This window comes from Quercus lobata, chromosome 5, assembly GCF_001633185.2.
Source record: "Quercus lobata isolate SW786 chromosome 5, ValleyOak3.0 Primary Assembly, whole genome shotgun sequence".
In the NCBI taxonomy this organism is placed as follows: domain Eukaryota; kingdom Viridiplantae; phylum Streptophyta; class Magnoliopsida; order Fagales; family Fagaceae; genus Quercus; species Quercus lobata.
The window spans coordinates 12,674,740-12,690,677 of record NC_044908.1 but is presented as its reverse complement, the minus strand read 5'-3'; the positions used below and the strand labels follow the sequence as shown (position 1 = coordinate 12,690,677).

At 33.5% G+C, this 15,938-nt stretch overlaps 1 protein-coding gene across 1 annotated transcript; it reads left to right on the top strand.

Moving 5' to 3' along the window:
- The first annotated feature begins 1,603 nt into the window (after positions 1-1,603).
- Positions 1,604-12,571, top strand: LOC115989717 (protein ROOT HAIR DEFECTIVE 3-like). The gene is made up of 23 exons (XM_031113540.1): positions 1,604-1,846; positions 2,799-2,948; positions 3,426-3,492; positions 3,577-3,679; positions 4,284-4,354; positions 4,514-4,577; positions 4,665-4,730; positions 4,814-4,861; positions 4,943-5,005; positions 5,114-5,170; positions 5,691-5,849; positions 5,932-6,000; positions 6,138-6,229; positions 6,754-6,832; positions 7,339-7,504; positions 7,809-7,933; positions 8,745-9,007; positions 9,094-9,190; positions 9,276-9,440; positions 10,084-10,188; positions 10,693-10,787; positions 10,890-10,986; positions 11,885-12,571. Exons 1-23 carry the CDS (start codon positions 1,843-1,845, stop codon positions 12,137-12,139), a joined length of 2,460 nt encoding a protein of 819 aa, XP_030969400.1. The 5' UTR covers positions 1,604-1,842; the 3' UTR covers positions 12,140-12,571.
- Positions 12,572-15,938: the final 3,367 nt, after the last annotated feature.

Genomic DNA, 15,938 nt, shown 5'->3' with positions numbered 1-15,938 from the left:
TTTTTATTTTTTTATATATATTATAAAATTCATTGATATATTATAAAACAACAACATTTTGATTAACTTCTTTTAAGCGTTTGTTTGTTTTTCACTTGCCTTAAGCCCTTAAGTATTTTTTTTTTTTAAATTATTTAGTTACAGTTTTTTAAAAGTGTTGTACCTCATGGTGTTAACTAAAGTTTACCCCACAACAACATTGACCAATGGATTGCAAATAATGTTGAATTTTCCAATGACAATTAAAAGTGTTGTACCTAATAAATTGTATCCTTTTTTTTTTTCATGAATGCATTCAATTTATCTTTTCGTGTAATTTGCTTAATTGTTGTTCATTATTACATTGAATAATTTTCTGATTCTCAGAAAAAAATATTTATTTATTTTATTTAAATTAATGTGTGCATGTCTTTCTCAAAAAAAAAAAAAATGTGTGCATGTATTTCATTAATTAATTAGATAGATCATATTCAATGCACTTACCTTTTTTTTTTTTTCTAATAAATAATAATTTTTTTTATATTCTTACATAAAAGGTATTAGTTTTGATTTATTATTTTGAAATTAAAAAAAGAATTTGAACCTTCTATCACACGGGAATAGCACAAGAGACTATAATGGGTGTTTGAAAGAGTAATTTTTGTCAAGAGATATATGTTTAGATGAGTTTATTTTGATTGACTTATTTTACTTCAAAAATAGATCATACCGTGAGTTCCAGTTAGCTCAATTGGTAAAGTTTCTAATGGTTGTATAAGAGATCTGGGGTTCAATCCCTGCCTACACCAAAAAACGAATTGGTGTTTTGGTCTGATGATAAAGAGCTATCATCAGAAGCGGACCTTCATAGGTTGAAACTCTCTCAAAAATAGATCATACCAAAAATATGAAGCTTTTAAAAATATTTCACTCATCTAGCGTTCAAATTTATTTTGTATAATCTTGAATATTTTCACATAATTTTGCAATAAAAATTTGATTGGTTATCAAACAATAGACTAATATCTTATTCAACACAATCAGCATCTCCCTTCTACACAATTGTTTTTCTTTTAAAATTTAATTAAATAATTATTAATAATTTAAAATTCCCCATACCATATTATAATTTTTTCTTTTAATAATATATCTAGTATAAAAAAATATCATAAGTTTATTCAGAAGGATTGAATTAGCTATAGTTATGAATTCATACAAAAGTTATATTACTTCAATGCAAATTTATCATTTGATTGTAAAATTTTTTTATATCTCTAGTCACTTAACAGGTTTGAGCTAATACCAACCAAATTCAAAACATTTCAAACTAATCAATTTGGTTCCTAAATACAGTTAGACAAGTTAGTTATTTTTCTTTTCTTTGTCTTAGAAATCAAATATTTTCTTTTTTGAAAAACCTTAGGAATCAAGTTGAGTTTAGAAAAATCCGATAATTTTGAAATATTTTGGACAAAATTGGCATTAACCCGAACTTCACTATTTTAATAAAATTTACATTATATTATATTACTATATTTTTAATATTTTTGTAATTTTAATTTTAATTTAAAATAAACTTTATGAAACTTTTTTCATCTTTTACCCATAAAGATACCAAGGACAAGGAGAAACAATCGTTGTTGTGTACTACTTTCGACATAGGGAATTAGGAACCATTCCAACACAGTCAATCCCATATACAATCAATCCCTCTCCATCCCAGATCTCTCTTTTTCTCTCTCCTAGTCTCTCTCTCTGTGTGTCTCTCTTTGTTTCTGTCTGAGCATAATCATCATCGATCTCCAATCTATCTCTCACATTCCTCAGAAGCTCGGAATCCGAAGCAAAACTCAATCTTTTTTGATGGGTATTTCTCTGATCCATCTGATTTATACTATTCACTTAATTTATCACACAATTATTGCCTTTTCTTAATTTCAATTTTACGTTTCCCTTTTTGTTAGTATTGTATTGATTTCAATTTGGGGTTTATTTATTTATTTATTTTATTGTATTGACCAATGTAACCGAAAAAGTGGGAAGTTACAACTGGGTTTGTCAAAATTTTTAATGGGGTTTTTGTTTTATTTAATGGGTGTAATTAGTTTTTGATTGATTTTGTATCAAATTGAATTTTAGGTTTATGGGTTTGAGCTTTATTAACTTTTTTTTGCCTTTGGATCGTCAATAGATTATTGGGTTGCTTTTTGTTTGGTTGCTGAGAAAGTGTAGGGAAAGGAAAGATGAGAAATTGGGGTGTGAATTTTAGTTTTTTGGAGCTTTTTAGGGCGTGGAAGTAGAAATTTATGGTGTTTAAGGCTTGGGGGTAATGTGATCTATTTGGCTTACTTGAGGAACCACATAACATGCAAAAGATTTTGGTTTTTGATTTGGGTGTTGTTGTTTTTTTTTTTTTTTTTTTCCCTCTCAGTTTTTTCAGCAGCCAAATACAGGTTTAGGTGCAAAATTTTGTGATTCTTATTGGCTTGCTTATTTAGTTGGTGCAAGAAGATAGATAGATGGCTATGGTTTAAGTACGATAAGGTTGGTTAGATTAGTATGGCTGCAATATTGAAATTGGAAAAAGATGGTTGTTAATTTGATAAAAATAAGGGAGAAGTGTTTTGCCAGCTTATAGTCTTCAATCTTCAAAGAAATTTTCTCATAGCAGTGCTTGTCATTAGAATGCACGGCGAAATATTCATTTTGAGGTTTCTATGCGACTTCTTGCTTAGTCAAGTATATGAGAAATTTGAATACTTAGAAGCCTTGACTTGTTTTCCTGTTCTCACCAATATATGAACTATGTTCTTATGCAGCAAATAGTGAGGAGTCCTGTTCCACTCAACTCATTGATGGAGATGGTGTGTTCAATGCTACTGGAATTGATAAATTAATCAATAAGATAAAATTAGCTGAATGTGGACTTTCATATGCTATTGTCTCGATCATGGGCCCCCAAAGTAGTGGTATGCATTTTTTCCTCATAAACTCTTTGATCTTAAGTATTTTTATTCGACAGTTATGCTTTTTTTTTTTGAGAAGGATTTACATGCAATAGATTTCGTTCTAATAATCTTCTAAAGCTGTTACAATGTTGTTCTTGCGAACAACATGGAACAAGGTTTTGAGTTGAGACTGTGCTATATGGATTGAGACATTAAGTGGAAGTGGGTTCACTTTAATCTTGTGCAATCTGAGACATGGCTATCACTCTGATGTCAAATATTAATTTTTGTTTATCTGATTTCGCTAAGCTGTTAATTTTGTTTACCCTCCTTTTGTCATTTGCTTTTACATACTGGGATTTCACCTTTTTCTCCATAATGGCAATTTAATGTAATTTATTTTCTATTGGAACCCTGCAACTGCCAATTGCTGCTTATGTCAGTTGTTAACTCATGGAAAAATTAAGAGTTTTACATTAATTTCTATGGTCTGAACAGGGAAGAGTACTCTACTAAATCACTTGTTTGGTACCAACTTCAGGGAGATGGATGCTTTTAAAGGAAGGCATGTTATCTTAATTCTCTTAATACTGCAGTATTCATGTTTCTCAGCAGATATCTATGAACTGACTCAATTTGCTGTCTTTAGGTCCCAAACAACTAAAGGTATTTGGTTGGCAAGATGTGCTGGTATTGAGCCTTGTACTCTTGTAATGGATTTGGAGGGTACAGATGGAAGAGAACGTGGAGAGGTGCCTTTCCTCCGATATCTTTTAAATAAATTTAATAATTTCAAATTGCTCCAATCATGAAATGAATCTTATTGTTATCCTCATAAGCAGTTCTGTTTTATTATTGTCTGGCTCAATCTACTAAATCACTGCTCCTGTAATGCACATATATCCACTAGTGTCTTAAGTTCCATGATGGTAATTTTTGCATTCTGCTTGAGTGCCCATGCCATGTAGTATAAAGAGAAAAACTTTTGTATTACAGGTTGCCAATTATGTCCTTAATTTTTCAAGATTATATTAGGAATTTTTTTTTTGATCGTTTAAAGTTTATTAAAATGTAATAAATCCTTTGTTTTGTTAATTATAAGTCAATTGTAAGATTCAATCCAGGTTCATTAAGCTGTTATGTACAATCTTTATTTGGGACTAGAGAAATGAGAACAAGCCATTTAATTATTGACATCATTGTGACAAATGATTTTTTCCCCCCAAAGTTAGAATGGTGAAATTCTAGTTACATGTTAATTTCATATGTCATGACTCTTTATGGATGTAGTTATACATGGTGATATGGATATTGGTATCTTGCTGTCTGTTTTAACGGGTTTTATCTTCGTTTCAGGATGACACTGCATTTGAGAAGCAGAGTGCCCTTTTTGCTCTCGCTGTTTCAGATATAGTGCTAATAAACATGTAAGTTGTCTGTAAAACTAGAGAAATTTACAAGTATCCTTGTCTAGTAAGTTCTACTATCTTAAAATTTATACATTTATTTAATCATTGTTGTTTATAGTCTTTTCGTTGTTACTTCTTCTAGATTGTAAAGTTAATCTTCTTGAGCCTTTTATCTAGGTGGTGTCATGACATTGGCCGTGAGCAAGCTGCAAATAAGCCTCTTCTAAAGACTGTGTTCCAGGTATGTCCATCTTCCTGCGATATATTAGTGATTATTCGATTCTGGAAGGTTTTGTTAAGTCAACTTTATGCTGGCATATGCTTGCAGGTCATGATGCGACTGTTTAGTCCACGCAAAACGACTTTGATGTTTGTCATACGTGATAAAACAAGGGTGTGTTCCTTTCTTTATTGATCTATTATTCCTTGTTGAGTTGAGAAAAATTTCTGATTGTGTTAAACCTTGTTTGTTTGTAGACTCCACTAGAAAATTTAGAACCTGTTCTAAGAGAAGATATTCAGAAGGTAAGGGATTTTTTTTTGCTTTTCTTATTTGGTTGATCTTTGTTGATTATTGATATTTTCTTTAATTCTATTTAATTTCAGATTTGGGACTCTGTTCCTAAGCCCCATGCACACAAGGAAACTCCATTAAGCGAATTTTTTAATGTAAGATGCTATGCTTTTTGCAAGATTAGCTTAGACACGTCCTTATCCCGTATGTTGGGAAAAATTATCATACATTTATGGTTTTATTGTTAATGATTAAATGGTCAGGTTGAAGTTGTTGCTCTCTCTAGTTATGAAGAAAAAGAAGAGCAATTTAAAGAGCAGGTACACATAAATGCTTCTTATCTCTCTTATTGGGACTGCCCTGGAATGATATTATTCTGTTGTGTTTATTCATAACTGTTGAAATGAGCCCATTTTTTTGGTTATTTTCTTGAATTGTTTGTAAAGAAATAAAGAAGGAATTGCAGATTTCTTGTAATGATTTGATTAAAAAGTTATAAGTAACGCCATGTTGATGAATTTTTCTTATCTTGCTCATTTTTGCCTTATTTTATCATTATTCATTCAAAATTGACCTTATTGAATTTATTAGGCACCTTAGAATAGCATTACTTAAAGTAATGGGCTAGGTTAGATGTTGAATTTAAATGATTTTAGTTATAAATTCTCCCAGCATTACTTATCAAAAAAAAAATTGTATACATTTCTTTGCCCATTACATTACTTAGAATCTGGGTTTCAGTTTGAAGCATAGAGTTGGGCCTTTTGGCTTGGTGAACTTATCTGACATATATTTGTGTGTGTTTTTGTATTAGTTATTGACTTATTGTTAAAAAAGTAGGTTGCTAGCTTGAGGCAACGATTCTTTCATTCTATTACCCCTGGGGGGCTTGCGGGAGATCGACGGGGAGTAGTTCCTGCTTCGGGTTTTTCCTTTAGTGCACAGCAAATTTGGAAAGTTATTAAGGAGAATAAGGACCTTGACCTTCCCGCTCACAAGGTAATATTGTTAACCAGATGCCATATATAGCATATGCATATTATGTTGTTGTTTATGTCATGCAAGATCCATCCATTTGTAGGTCATGGTGGCTACTGTACGCTGTGAAGAAATCGCCAATGAAAAGTATGCCTCTTTTGCTTCAAATGAGGTACCTGCAGTTCATATAATCTAGGATTTTTGTTTCCTTCTATTTATATATATATATATATATATTTTATTTTTAAATTCCATAATTTTTGCCAAGATAATAACTACCAACATCCAATTTGCAACAAATGACCACAGGATTGGTGTCATTTGGAAGAGACTGTGCAGTCCGGTCCTGTTTCTGGATTTGGGAAAAAGCTCAGTTCAATTCTTGATTCGTTTTTATCAGAGTAAGTATGTTTCATGTAATTTTTAATTGGTTTAGCAGCATATGCTACATAGCCAAGGAAATATGAACCTTAAGATGGATATGCTTCCTGGTCACTGCTTGTGCTTGTAAACAATTGGCAGATTTGAGTAGATCTAGGACCTAGATAACAACAATGAACTAGATGTATGCATAGTTGATGTATATTAATACTCAATTGTACACCCCTTGTGATAAGGATTAGAAGCTTGTCAGTAGGATCTTTTGAAGGGTGGGTAGTATTGTAGTTATTGTTTCCCATTGGCCTTTTGGGATTATGAATTGTTTCTATTTGGCCTGATGGCTTTGTTTGCCTTGTTGGTTATTAGTGCCTAATGTGACCATGTATGGCTTCTAAACCTTTTCATGTCAACTTTAGCAATAAGCTTTAGAGTGGATGATATCATTTATAATCATGTCCCTCCTCCCTCTTCTCATGTCTGTGGAAATACTGTTCATGATGAATTTCCTCAGTACTGAAAACTTCCTGTTTTTCTGTCTTTTTAGGTATGATGCAGAAGCTACCTATTTTGACGAAAGTGTCCGATCTGCAAAGCGGAGGCAGTTTGAGGAGAAATTGTTGCAGGTAATTCATCTCTGTGTGCGATTTGGTAGTTTCTCCCCCTGTTTTTGTCATTCATGTTGCTGAACCCATTAGTTGGGATCAAGGCTAAGTACAGTCATGTAAATTACATGACTGGAGTACAATGTGAAACTGAGAATTTAGGATGTTGGTTTGTTAGCAGTATCTGAAAATGAGCTCTGTAATTCTTTTGATAGGTTTTATAAGATCTGATAATTTCTCTATTCTATGTTCACAAGCTGGTCACCAATAATTGCATGTTTATGAAATTGAGAATAAATGTTTGAAATAAAAAAACTCTGTTGCACATATCTTTATAGGGGAAAGCTTTAAAAGGAGCTTCTATGTCTTCTTATAAAGCATTGAAGTTGCTGTTATAATGATTTCTTTTGATTAAGCTCAGAAGGTTTTCAAACTTTTCTTATTTATTATCTGTTGGACAATAAAAACTGTGATTCAGTGTCTACTCATTTAATGATTCAATTATGTTGTTTTTTCTGATTTGTTAGCGTATTCAACCGGCATTCCAATCCCTGCTGGGACACATTCGTTCTGAAACTTTAGAAAAATTCAAGCAAGTATTTGATAAAGCTCTGAATGGAGGGGAAGCATTTTCTTTGGCCTCTTGTAACTGCGCACTGTTTTGTATGGCTCTATTTGATGAAGGATGTGCAGGTGTGTTAAACTTGAAACTGCCATTTTGTTAGCCAAGTGAATTGAAATCAATGGAGAAAAAGAGTTTTTAAGCAGGAAACTATTGATGACAAAACAAGTTGATAACTGATTAATTATAATTGTCTTTAAAAGGGGTTTTGGATCATTTATATGAATAAATTTTATGAAAGTAATTAAACTTGGAATAGTCTGAATAGGTTTGAGAGGTATAGGGTTTTAGTCTTGTATGCATTTGATTTTGGGGATAGGTTTCAGTGGTGTGGCACTTGAGTGCAATGATTATATTGACGCAGTAGCCTTGCAGATGCTGTTATTGAACAAGCAAACTGGGACACATCTAAAGTGAGGGATAAACTTCGACGTGATATAGATGCACATATTGATTCTGTCCGTGCTGCCAAGCTTTCTGAACTTACTTCTTTGTATGAGGTATAATAACCTGTAGCCATTTTGATTCTCAACTGATTTTATTCAAGCGTAGTGACAATGTTAAGATTCAAATGGTTTGGTAACTTCAACATCTGATGGGAACTATACTTATATAGTTTGGTTGGCACCTCCTAGTGTTTCGAAAGGACACATCCAGGGTTCAAATCCCCTCTCTCTCAATTATCGAATTATAAAATTAAAAAAAAAATCACCATAATTAAAAAAAAAAAATTCACCATAAAATAGATAGAAAGAAAGGAAAAAAAGAAAAAAGAAAAATCCACTGAAGAAAGAATTATGCAAGTCTGATGTGATCATGTCTGTCATGGCTGACAAAAGAAGTATGCATTTTTGTGTGATTTGTATACTTGTCAATTTGAAAATAATAAATTTTTTTTTGGTGGCCAATTAACAGCTAACTGGTAATATCCATAATTATTAAAAACTATGGAAATTGGCTTTACATATATCCTTAAACCATCAATTTTATAACCTTGACAATTTAAACAAAATCTGTGGAAATTGGCTTTAAAACCATTGATGGAAATTGATCTGATTTTTCTATTAACTTTTTTAATATCATGAGATATCTTGTTACATTTGATATTTCAGATTAACCATCATGGTTTTCTTTTTAGAGCCTGTTGTCTCTACAAAAACTTGTTGTGCCCTTGTGCTTTATAACTACTCATAAGGTTATGGATTTCTTAATATATGGAGAATTGTTTACTTTCTTTAGTGCCTAGATATTTAAAGTTGGCAGAATAAGCAGTTTATGATAACCTTGCTGATGATTATAACAAATTTGCAGGCAAAGCTCAAAGAGGCATTATCAGGACCTGTGGAAGTTCTATTAGATGGAGCTAGTAATGAGACCTGGCCGGCTATAAGGAAACTTCTTAGGCGTGAGACTGAAGCTGCTGTTTCTGGGCTTTCTGATGCGCTTTCTGGTTTTGACTTGGACGAACAAACAAAGGATAAAATGCTTGCAAGTACTAAGGACCATGCGAGAGGAGTGGTTGAAGCAAAAGCAAGAGAAGAAGCAGGAAGGGTCCTGATCCGCATGAAGGACAGGTGGCAACTACTTGCAATATCTGATTCTAATTATTTCATCTTTTTCCAGATTCCTCTTGTTGGGATTAACTTTAAGTTGCAAACAGGTTTACAGCATTGTTTAGTCATGATTCCGATTCAATGCCGCGGGTTTGGACTGGGAAGGAAGACATTCGAGCAATCACCAAAACTGCTCGCTCTGCAGTATGCCACAGTTTATATAAATATTTTCTGTTAATTATTAACTGTGTATTGCATGTCTGTTAATTATTCCTATTAATTTGTCCAGTCCTTAAAGCTTATGGCTGTTATGGCCGTGACCCGTTTGGATGATGATCATAGTGATAATATTGAGGGTACACTATCTGTTGCTTTGGTGGAATCCACAAATGGTGCTGTTAAAGATAGGAGCGTTACATCATTTGATCCACTGGCCTCAAGCACTTGGGAAGAGGTGACTTTTGTTTAACTGAAGTTCTTTCTTCTGGAGTTCATAATTTTATGCTAAAAATTTTATTCTCAAATCTCAACATAATAAACAGATGTAAAAGGAAACAACAGGGTTCTCTCTAGAAAAGTTTTTCTGGCATAATGTTTGGACCCTTATTTACTGTTCAAGATCTGGTCCTTGTAGCTCTGACCAAATCTGTCAACAGGTCCAATTTGGCAAGTGGGTTAGTCTTAAGGAAAAATTTGGATATGTATATGATATGACACGTTAATTTTGAATAGGATATTATGGTGGCAAAAAGTACATCATGCTTATTCTGATTAGTTGACAATAATCCAAAGAGCCCACTCAAATTTAAGATTTAGCCTTTTAGTTCAATTTGAGTATATGACATGTACGTGTTTGCTTATCAGAAACAAAAAGGAAAAAGTAAAAAAAAAAAAAACAAGAAATTTGCTACTATATATACAAATGTAGTCTTGATTTCAGAAATTAATTTATTTAGGTGAGCAAGCTTCCATAGTGGACTCGATGCTCGATTTTGATTCAATTCTGTGTGTGTCTCTCTTGCATGGTTTTAGTGTTTTTTATCATTGTTTTGCTCTTAAGCTCCAATTAGTTAATGTGGTTGGTTTCTTCCATGCAGGTTTCACCGAAGAAAACATTGATTACACCTGTCCAGTGCAAATCTTTGTGGAGACAATTCAAGTCAGATACGGAATATACTGTCTCTCAGGCCATCGCTGCACAGGCATGATATATTGCATATTAATGATTTAGATGATTCATTTCATTTTAAATATTGATTCTCTTAAAAGGATGAAAACCAAAATTGCTGAATACTGGATTTCATTCTGCCATAATTTTTTAGTTTGATTGGTTTTAAGATTTGTTGGTGGGAAGCCTGTGTAATATAAATTATATAATAATATTAGAAGAAAGGAAGTGATAAATATTATAAAAATAGTCCTGTTAAAAAAAAAAAAAAAATCCTTATAGGTTGTTAATCTCTCATTTTTTATATAATTTAATTTTATATTATTCTATAAGCAATTAGAACTATTGTATGCCTAATAAAATCTCTTCAGAATATGACTACCTGCATCAATATCTTGATTTGCAATTTCTTTTATTCAGATGTGTGTTTATTATAGTTGAAGATGTACACAAATGCATATCAAAAGACCATCTTTATCATTGTCATTTTACTAGGAAATAATTTACTAACTTCTTTCACTCTTATATGATTTTTCAGGAAGCCAACAAGCGTAATAACAACTGGTTGCCACCACCATGGGCCATTGCTGCGATGGTAATCTTGGGATTCAATGAATTTATGACACTTCTAAGGTACATGTTTTTCATGTATTGTGAAATTTGATTTTGTTTAGGTTCATGTATATACCCCTGATGTATAATGGTTTAACTTAATTTGGTATGTCTTCATTGCAGAAATCCTTTGTATTTGTGTGTCATCTTTGTTGGTTTTTTACTATTCAAAGCCTTGTGGGTGCAGCTGGACATTTCGGGTGAATTTCGCAATGGTGCTGTGAGTATTAAATTCAATTGTGATTGTTTAAGCCCCATTAGTTTATTGTCAATTGATGGTTAATTTGGAAGATTGATTTTAAGAAATTCTACAACTGGTTGATTGTTTGAAAGTGCATCTGAAAATTGAACTTTGAGACTTTGTCCTTTTTCAACTACTTAATCGCTATATAACAATAGGCTCTTGAATTAAAGTTCAAATCTCAAAGACGCCAATCCATATAATTGAAATTCTTCACAATGAGTTCCATAAATAGCGGACGTATTATTGTCATTTTATTTTTTCTTTTCTTAAATTTGTAGATTATGGTTTAGAAAAACTGTTTCTTGGAAGTTATCTTTTAAATTGATTCCTGCTTGTATATTTTATCTTTAATAGGGATTATTGAGAGATTAAGAATGCATGCTGTTTAGGCCAAGCAATATCTTATTCATCAAAACTATAGGCTCGTGCAGTTGATATTGGAGGGATAAATCCCTTTAATATTTTAAACTATTCTTCAGAAAGACAATTCATTAAGAAAAGCCCCAAAAGATTGGTAGTTTCTCATGGACCCATTTTATGCTGTGGTTTTCTCTTAGCATGTGGGTCTCGTGGGTGTGTTGGATCCACTTGCTGTGAGGGGGCCGCTTTATGATAATTTTTCCCAAAAGGGGGGCCCAACCCAATTCATGGGTTGTATACAAGAAACGCCAATAAGTGAGAACCAAAAAATACCAATTAAGTAGCTTTAAAATTCTGCTCCTCCCATTATGACAACGAATCCCTTTTGAATAATAATTGTGTGGCAAAAAAAAAAGAAAAAAAAATCCTTTAGTGTTTTTAATTATTTATCTTCTGTTTTTTTTTTGTTTGAAAAAATTCTAATGAAGCTGATTTATGACTGTGTAATTTGCAGCTTCCTGGGCTTATTTCCTTGTCCTCCAAGTTCCTTCCCACTGTCATGAATCTTCTTAAAAGATTAGCAGAGGAGGGGCAAAACCCTATGACTAATGATCCCAATAGAAACCCTGCAACTAACGATCAACAAAGAAACCCTGCACTGGAATCAAGAAGCTTTAGGAATGGAGTAAGTGCCAGCAGTAGTATGTCATCTAGTGCTTCATCTGAAGTAATTTCGTCTGAATACTCCAGTCCTGCAAAAGAAGACTAAAGGAACTAATCCATCCGATTAAATAGAAATTCTTCATTTTAAAGTGCTGGTGTCTTGCTTGCTCTTTGGCCGGATGTTGCACGTTTATGGCCCATGAAGCTTAACTCTTGTGAGCATGCGAGAGGAATAGGTTTTTAAGGCATTGATTTTTGTTCGAGTGCCACATACAGGGGCTGTTGCTCAGGAGGCCCCATCAATAGTTTCCATATTTAAATTAGGTGTTTCCATTTTGTTTATTGGATGATGATGGTTCATTATGGTTGTTCTTATTCAATTTTGTCTTGTGAGTTGTAACGCTGTGTGATTGTAATATACTTAGATTTGTTAATGAGCATTCTTATTTGATATTTTACTGGTTTGAAAACCAGTTGGAGACTAATTTATGTAAGGTTGATAAATCATAAGTGTTTATTGATCAGCACTTATTTCTTTCTTCGATTGCCCCTATTACCTTTAAACTTTAGTACTTATTTGTCACCGTTACATTGTTTTCAGAGTTTCAAGTAAAGGAGTGAAGTATCAATTAGAGGCAGGTCTATTTATCTTATATCCTAAACATTATATAAATAACAAGAAAGCAGAAATAGTATCTGTTGGGGGTAGGATACTTTTTATGTGCATTGTTAAAATTTATCAAGGGAAAAGTTTATACACAAGTTTGAAACTTGAAAGATAGTTGTAGTCTGATTACTGATGTTTATCGAGGAATGTAAAAATAGAAGGTAATAATCAATGCTGATGGTAATACTTAAGATACAAACTTAATAAAGTATAGATAAAAAGTTTATAAGTGATCATTAAATTTGATTATGGTTTATCATTAACAATACGAATAAAATAGACGTGGGCAGATAGTAAAACACAAATCAGAAAAGGAAAATGCAAGCGAGCAGAATGATAAATTGGTTGACGTTCTTTAAGGGGTACTGGAGTTGGCCACCATGGGAGCACATTAGCTGACGTACTGTAAGGGAGAAGGTATGGGAGTTGGCCACCATGGGAGTACAAAGGTGAAAACCTCATGAAATGCATTCCAATCTCTACAGCAACTTTAGTGGAGAGGATGATGTGCTGCTGCATTACAGTGATGTGATTTGAGCTTTGTTCTTTTCTCCAGAAGCTTTGGAGAGGAAAAGGAGCTGAGTTGTTTCACGAAGTGATGAAATCTTATACTTTGTGCTGGAAAGTTCTAGACTTAAATAACTTGAAATGAAGAATATGGGGATTTGCATGCTTTACAAAGTGATTTTCCTCGTCTGGAAAGAGGGTTTTTTTTTTTTTTTTCAAATAGATTAGTAAAGAAAATAGGATAATTACTAGTGCACACAGTTAAATGTACACATGGTACACATAACTGTATTTTACAAGAGAACTCATGGCTTTAAGTGTGTAATAGACACACACTAGAGTGTGTGTAATAGAAGATGTTATCTTGTGAGACAGGCGCATGCGCCTATTGTCTCACTGACATGTGGGTCCCACATGTCAATGGTGTGGGACCCACATGTTAGTGAGACAATGGACGCATGCGCCCGTCTCACTCTAGATTTTTTAGTGTAATAGAAACTATTCAAGAAGATAAACATACATTGAAATGAGAAGTTGTTGAGTTGTCAATCAATTTTCTAAGAGTTGATTGTGTGCTTCCAAGTACACTTCTTTACTGGCTCACTTATATTTGTGGGCCTTGAAATCCAACACATGTTGCAATGAGAACATGGGCCAAAGACTCAACCTATGTAGTGACATAATTGTTGGCAAAGAGCTCAATAGCTTACGAAAAATAAATGGGCTAATACTTGTTTGGGCTTCACCTTTGTTTTCTCAATTTCAAATGAAAGAGAGAAGTATGCTATATGGGGCAGGATACATTAATTCCATGTCCAATGTTTAGGGTTATATCAAAGCTGCTTATGGTTAGTTGTTGTTGTGTTTCTTTATTGTAAGAGAAAGTCGTTATGTTTTGTGATTACCGATGTCTATCATTGAAGGTAAAAAAGGAACAAGTGGTAAAAAAATTAACCATAAAATTTGATAATACTTTTATCAATTGTCAATACCAATAAAATGAATGTAGGCATATCACAAATCAAAAGAGGAAGATGCAAGCAAGTAGAATGATAATTAGATGGTATCAGAACACTATCCTCTAAGAGAGAAGGTATACGAGTAGGCCAACATGGGAGAACCAAAGTGAAAACATCATCAGCAGGGTGAGAAATGCTTCTTGTGAATTCTTCATGAAAGATCACTTCTAGTGTTTTTCTCCTCATGTTGCTTTATATGACCATTTGATATTGTTTGCAGATAAACTCATGATACCCCCCATATTTAATTATCAAATAGATGATATCCCCATCGTTTGGATGAAAGGCTAGTGATAGCTTTGGAGGATGTGGTCTGTCTATGTATTGGTTGAGGTGAGAATATTTATCTTTCCGAAACCATCTTGTCAAAATGAACCTCATGCTCCAAGCACCATTTCCCTCCCTCATCATCATCATAGTCCTTGAGCCCCCAAAGACGTAAAATCCTTTCTGGATTCTTAAAAATCTGACATACCCTCAAGCAACCGCGACACACTCCAACTTTTCAGGGTGCTCAAAGAAACGATAACGAGCATTGTTGTATATATGGATCAAACCCAATAAGGCGGTCATGCTTTTACTATCCCATCAGAAAAGCAAATTCTTATAGGAAACACCACGGCAATGAAATTTACCCGGACAAAACACCACCATTGACTTCCTCCATTCACCGGTTTCTTTTATAAATATATCCAACTCAACTTTCTTTAACTTGCTATTGAATCCACAAATTAGCACCACCCTATAACTGAGCTGGTCATGATTAATGTCATAACGGTATATAAACCCGCCAACCCAACCCTCACCCTCATATGAATCGAATATGAGTTGCCTAGTAATTGGATTTAATATGCGGGGGAGAGTCACGCTTTGCCCAGTAATTGGATTTACTACATAGTACTTAGTAGTTGTGGACTATGCTGCATAAGAGCAAGTCATTACACGAAGCTTCAACCATTACTGGAATGAGCGAGGAAATGAATATAGTTTCGGGTATGTAAGGATTTGAGTTCGGGTTCCTTGGGAGTTATGTAGTGTTTTTTTTGTATATTTGCATGAGAAAGGTGAAGGGTGCATCCATGGAAGAGTGGTGGCTAACAAAGCGGTTAAGCAAAATAAGAAGTAGAGATTAAAGACAACCAACGCTTCGATACGGACTTGCATTGAAACACAGATGTTAAAGGCAGTTGAAGAAAGATTTCCACCAATACCTCGTCATGAAAATCGTTCATAGTTCTTCTGCGTTTTCGTGACAGAATGGACCTTTGTTTGCAAGGAAGAGAACATGGTAACAGATCCGCTGGTAACTCTTTGATCCCCTCCGTGTTCGTTTCCATTAGCATAGCATCAAATCCATGGCAATATCAATAGAGACGAGAGTAGAGCTTTAGTTTAGCCTTAGATTATAGAATACAATACTACTAGTTTGTTTATAAAAGGGAAAAGAGGATTTAGAGGTAAACCTAAGCCGCTAATCCTAATTGGGATTGGAATAATACTTCTCAAAATTGAATCGTTTCAGCCCATAAGGGGCCACTGGGATTGGTTTGGCAATATTCTGCCTCATTGGATTACCCAACTAAGTGATAATAATCATAATATATCACATCTCTAAAAACAAAAGGTGATAATATAACAAACTTTAATCTAAGTGAAACTCTAAGAGATTGGGGTTCAACACATCAAACACATCAAACGATAGCTTATATCTG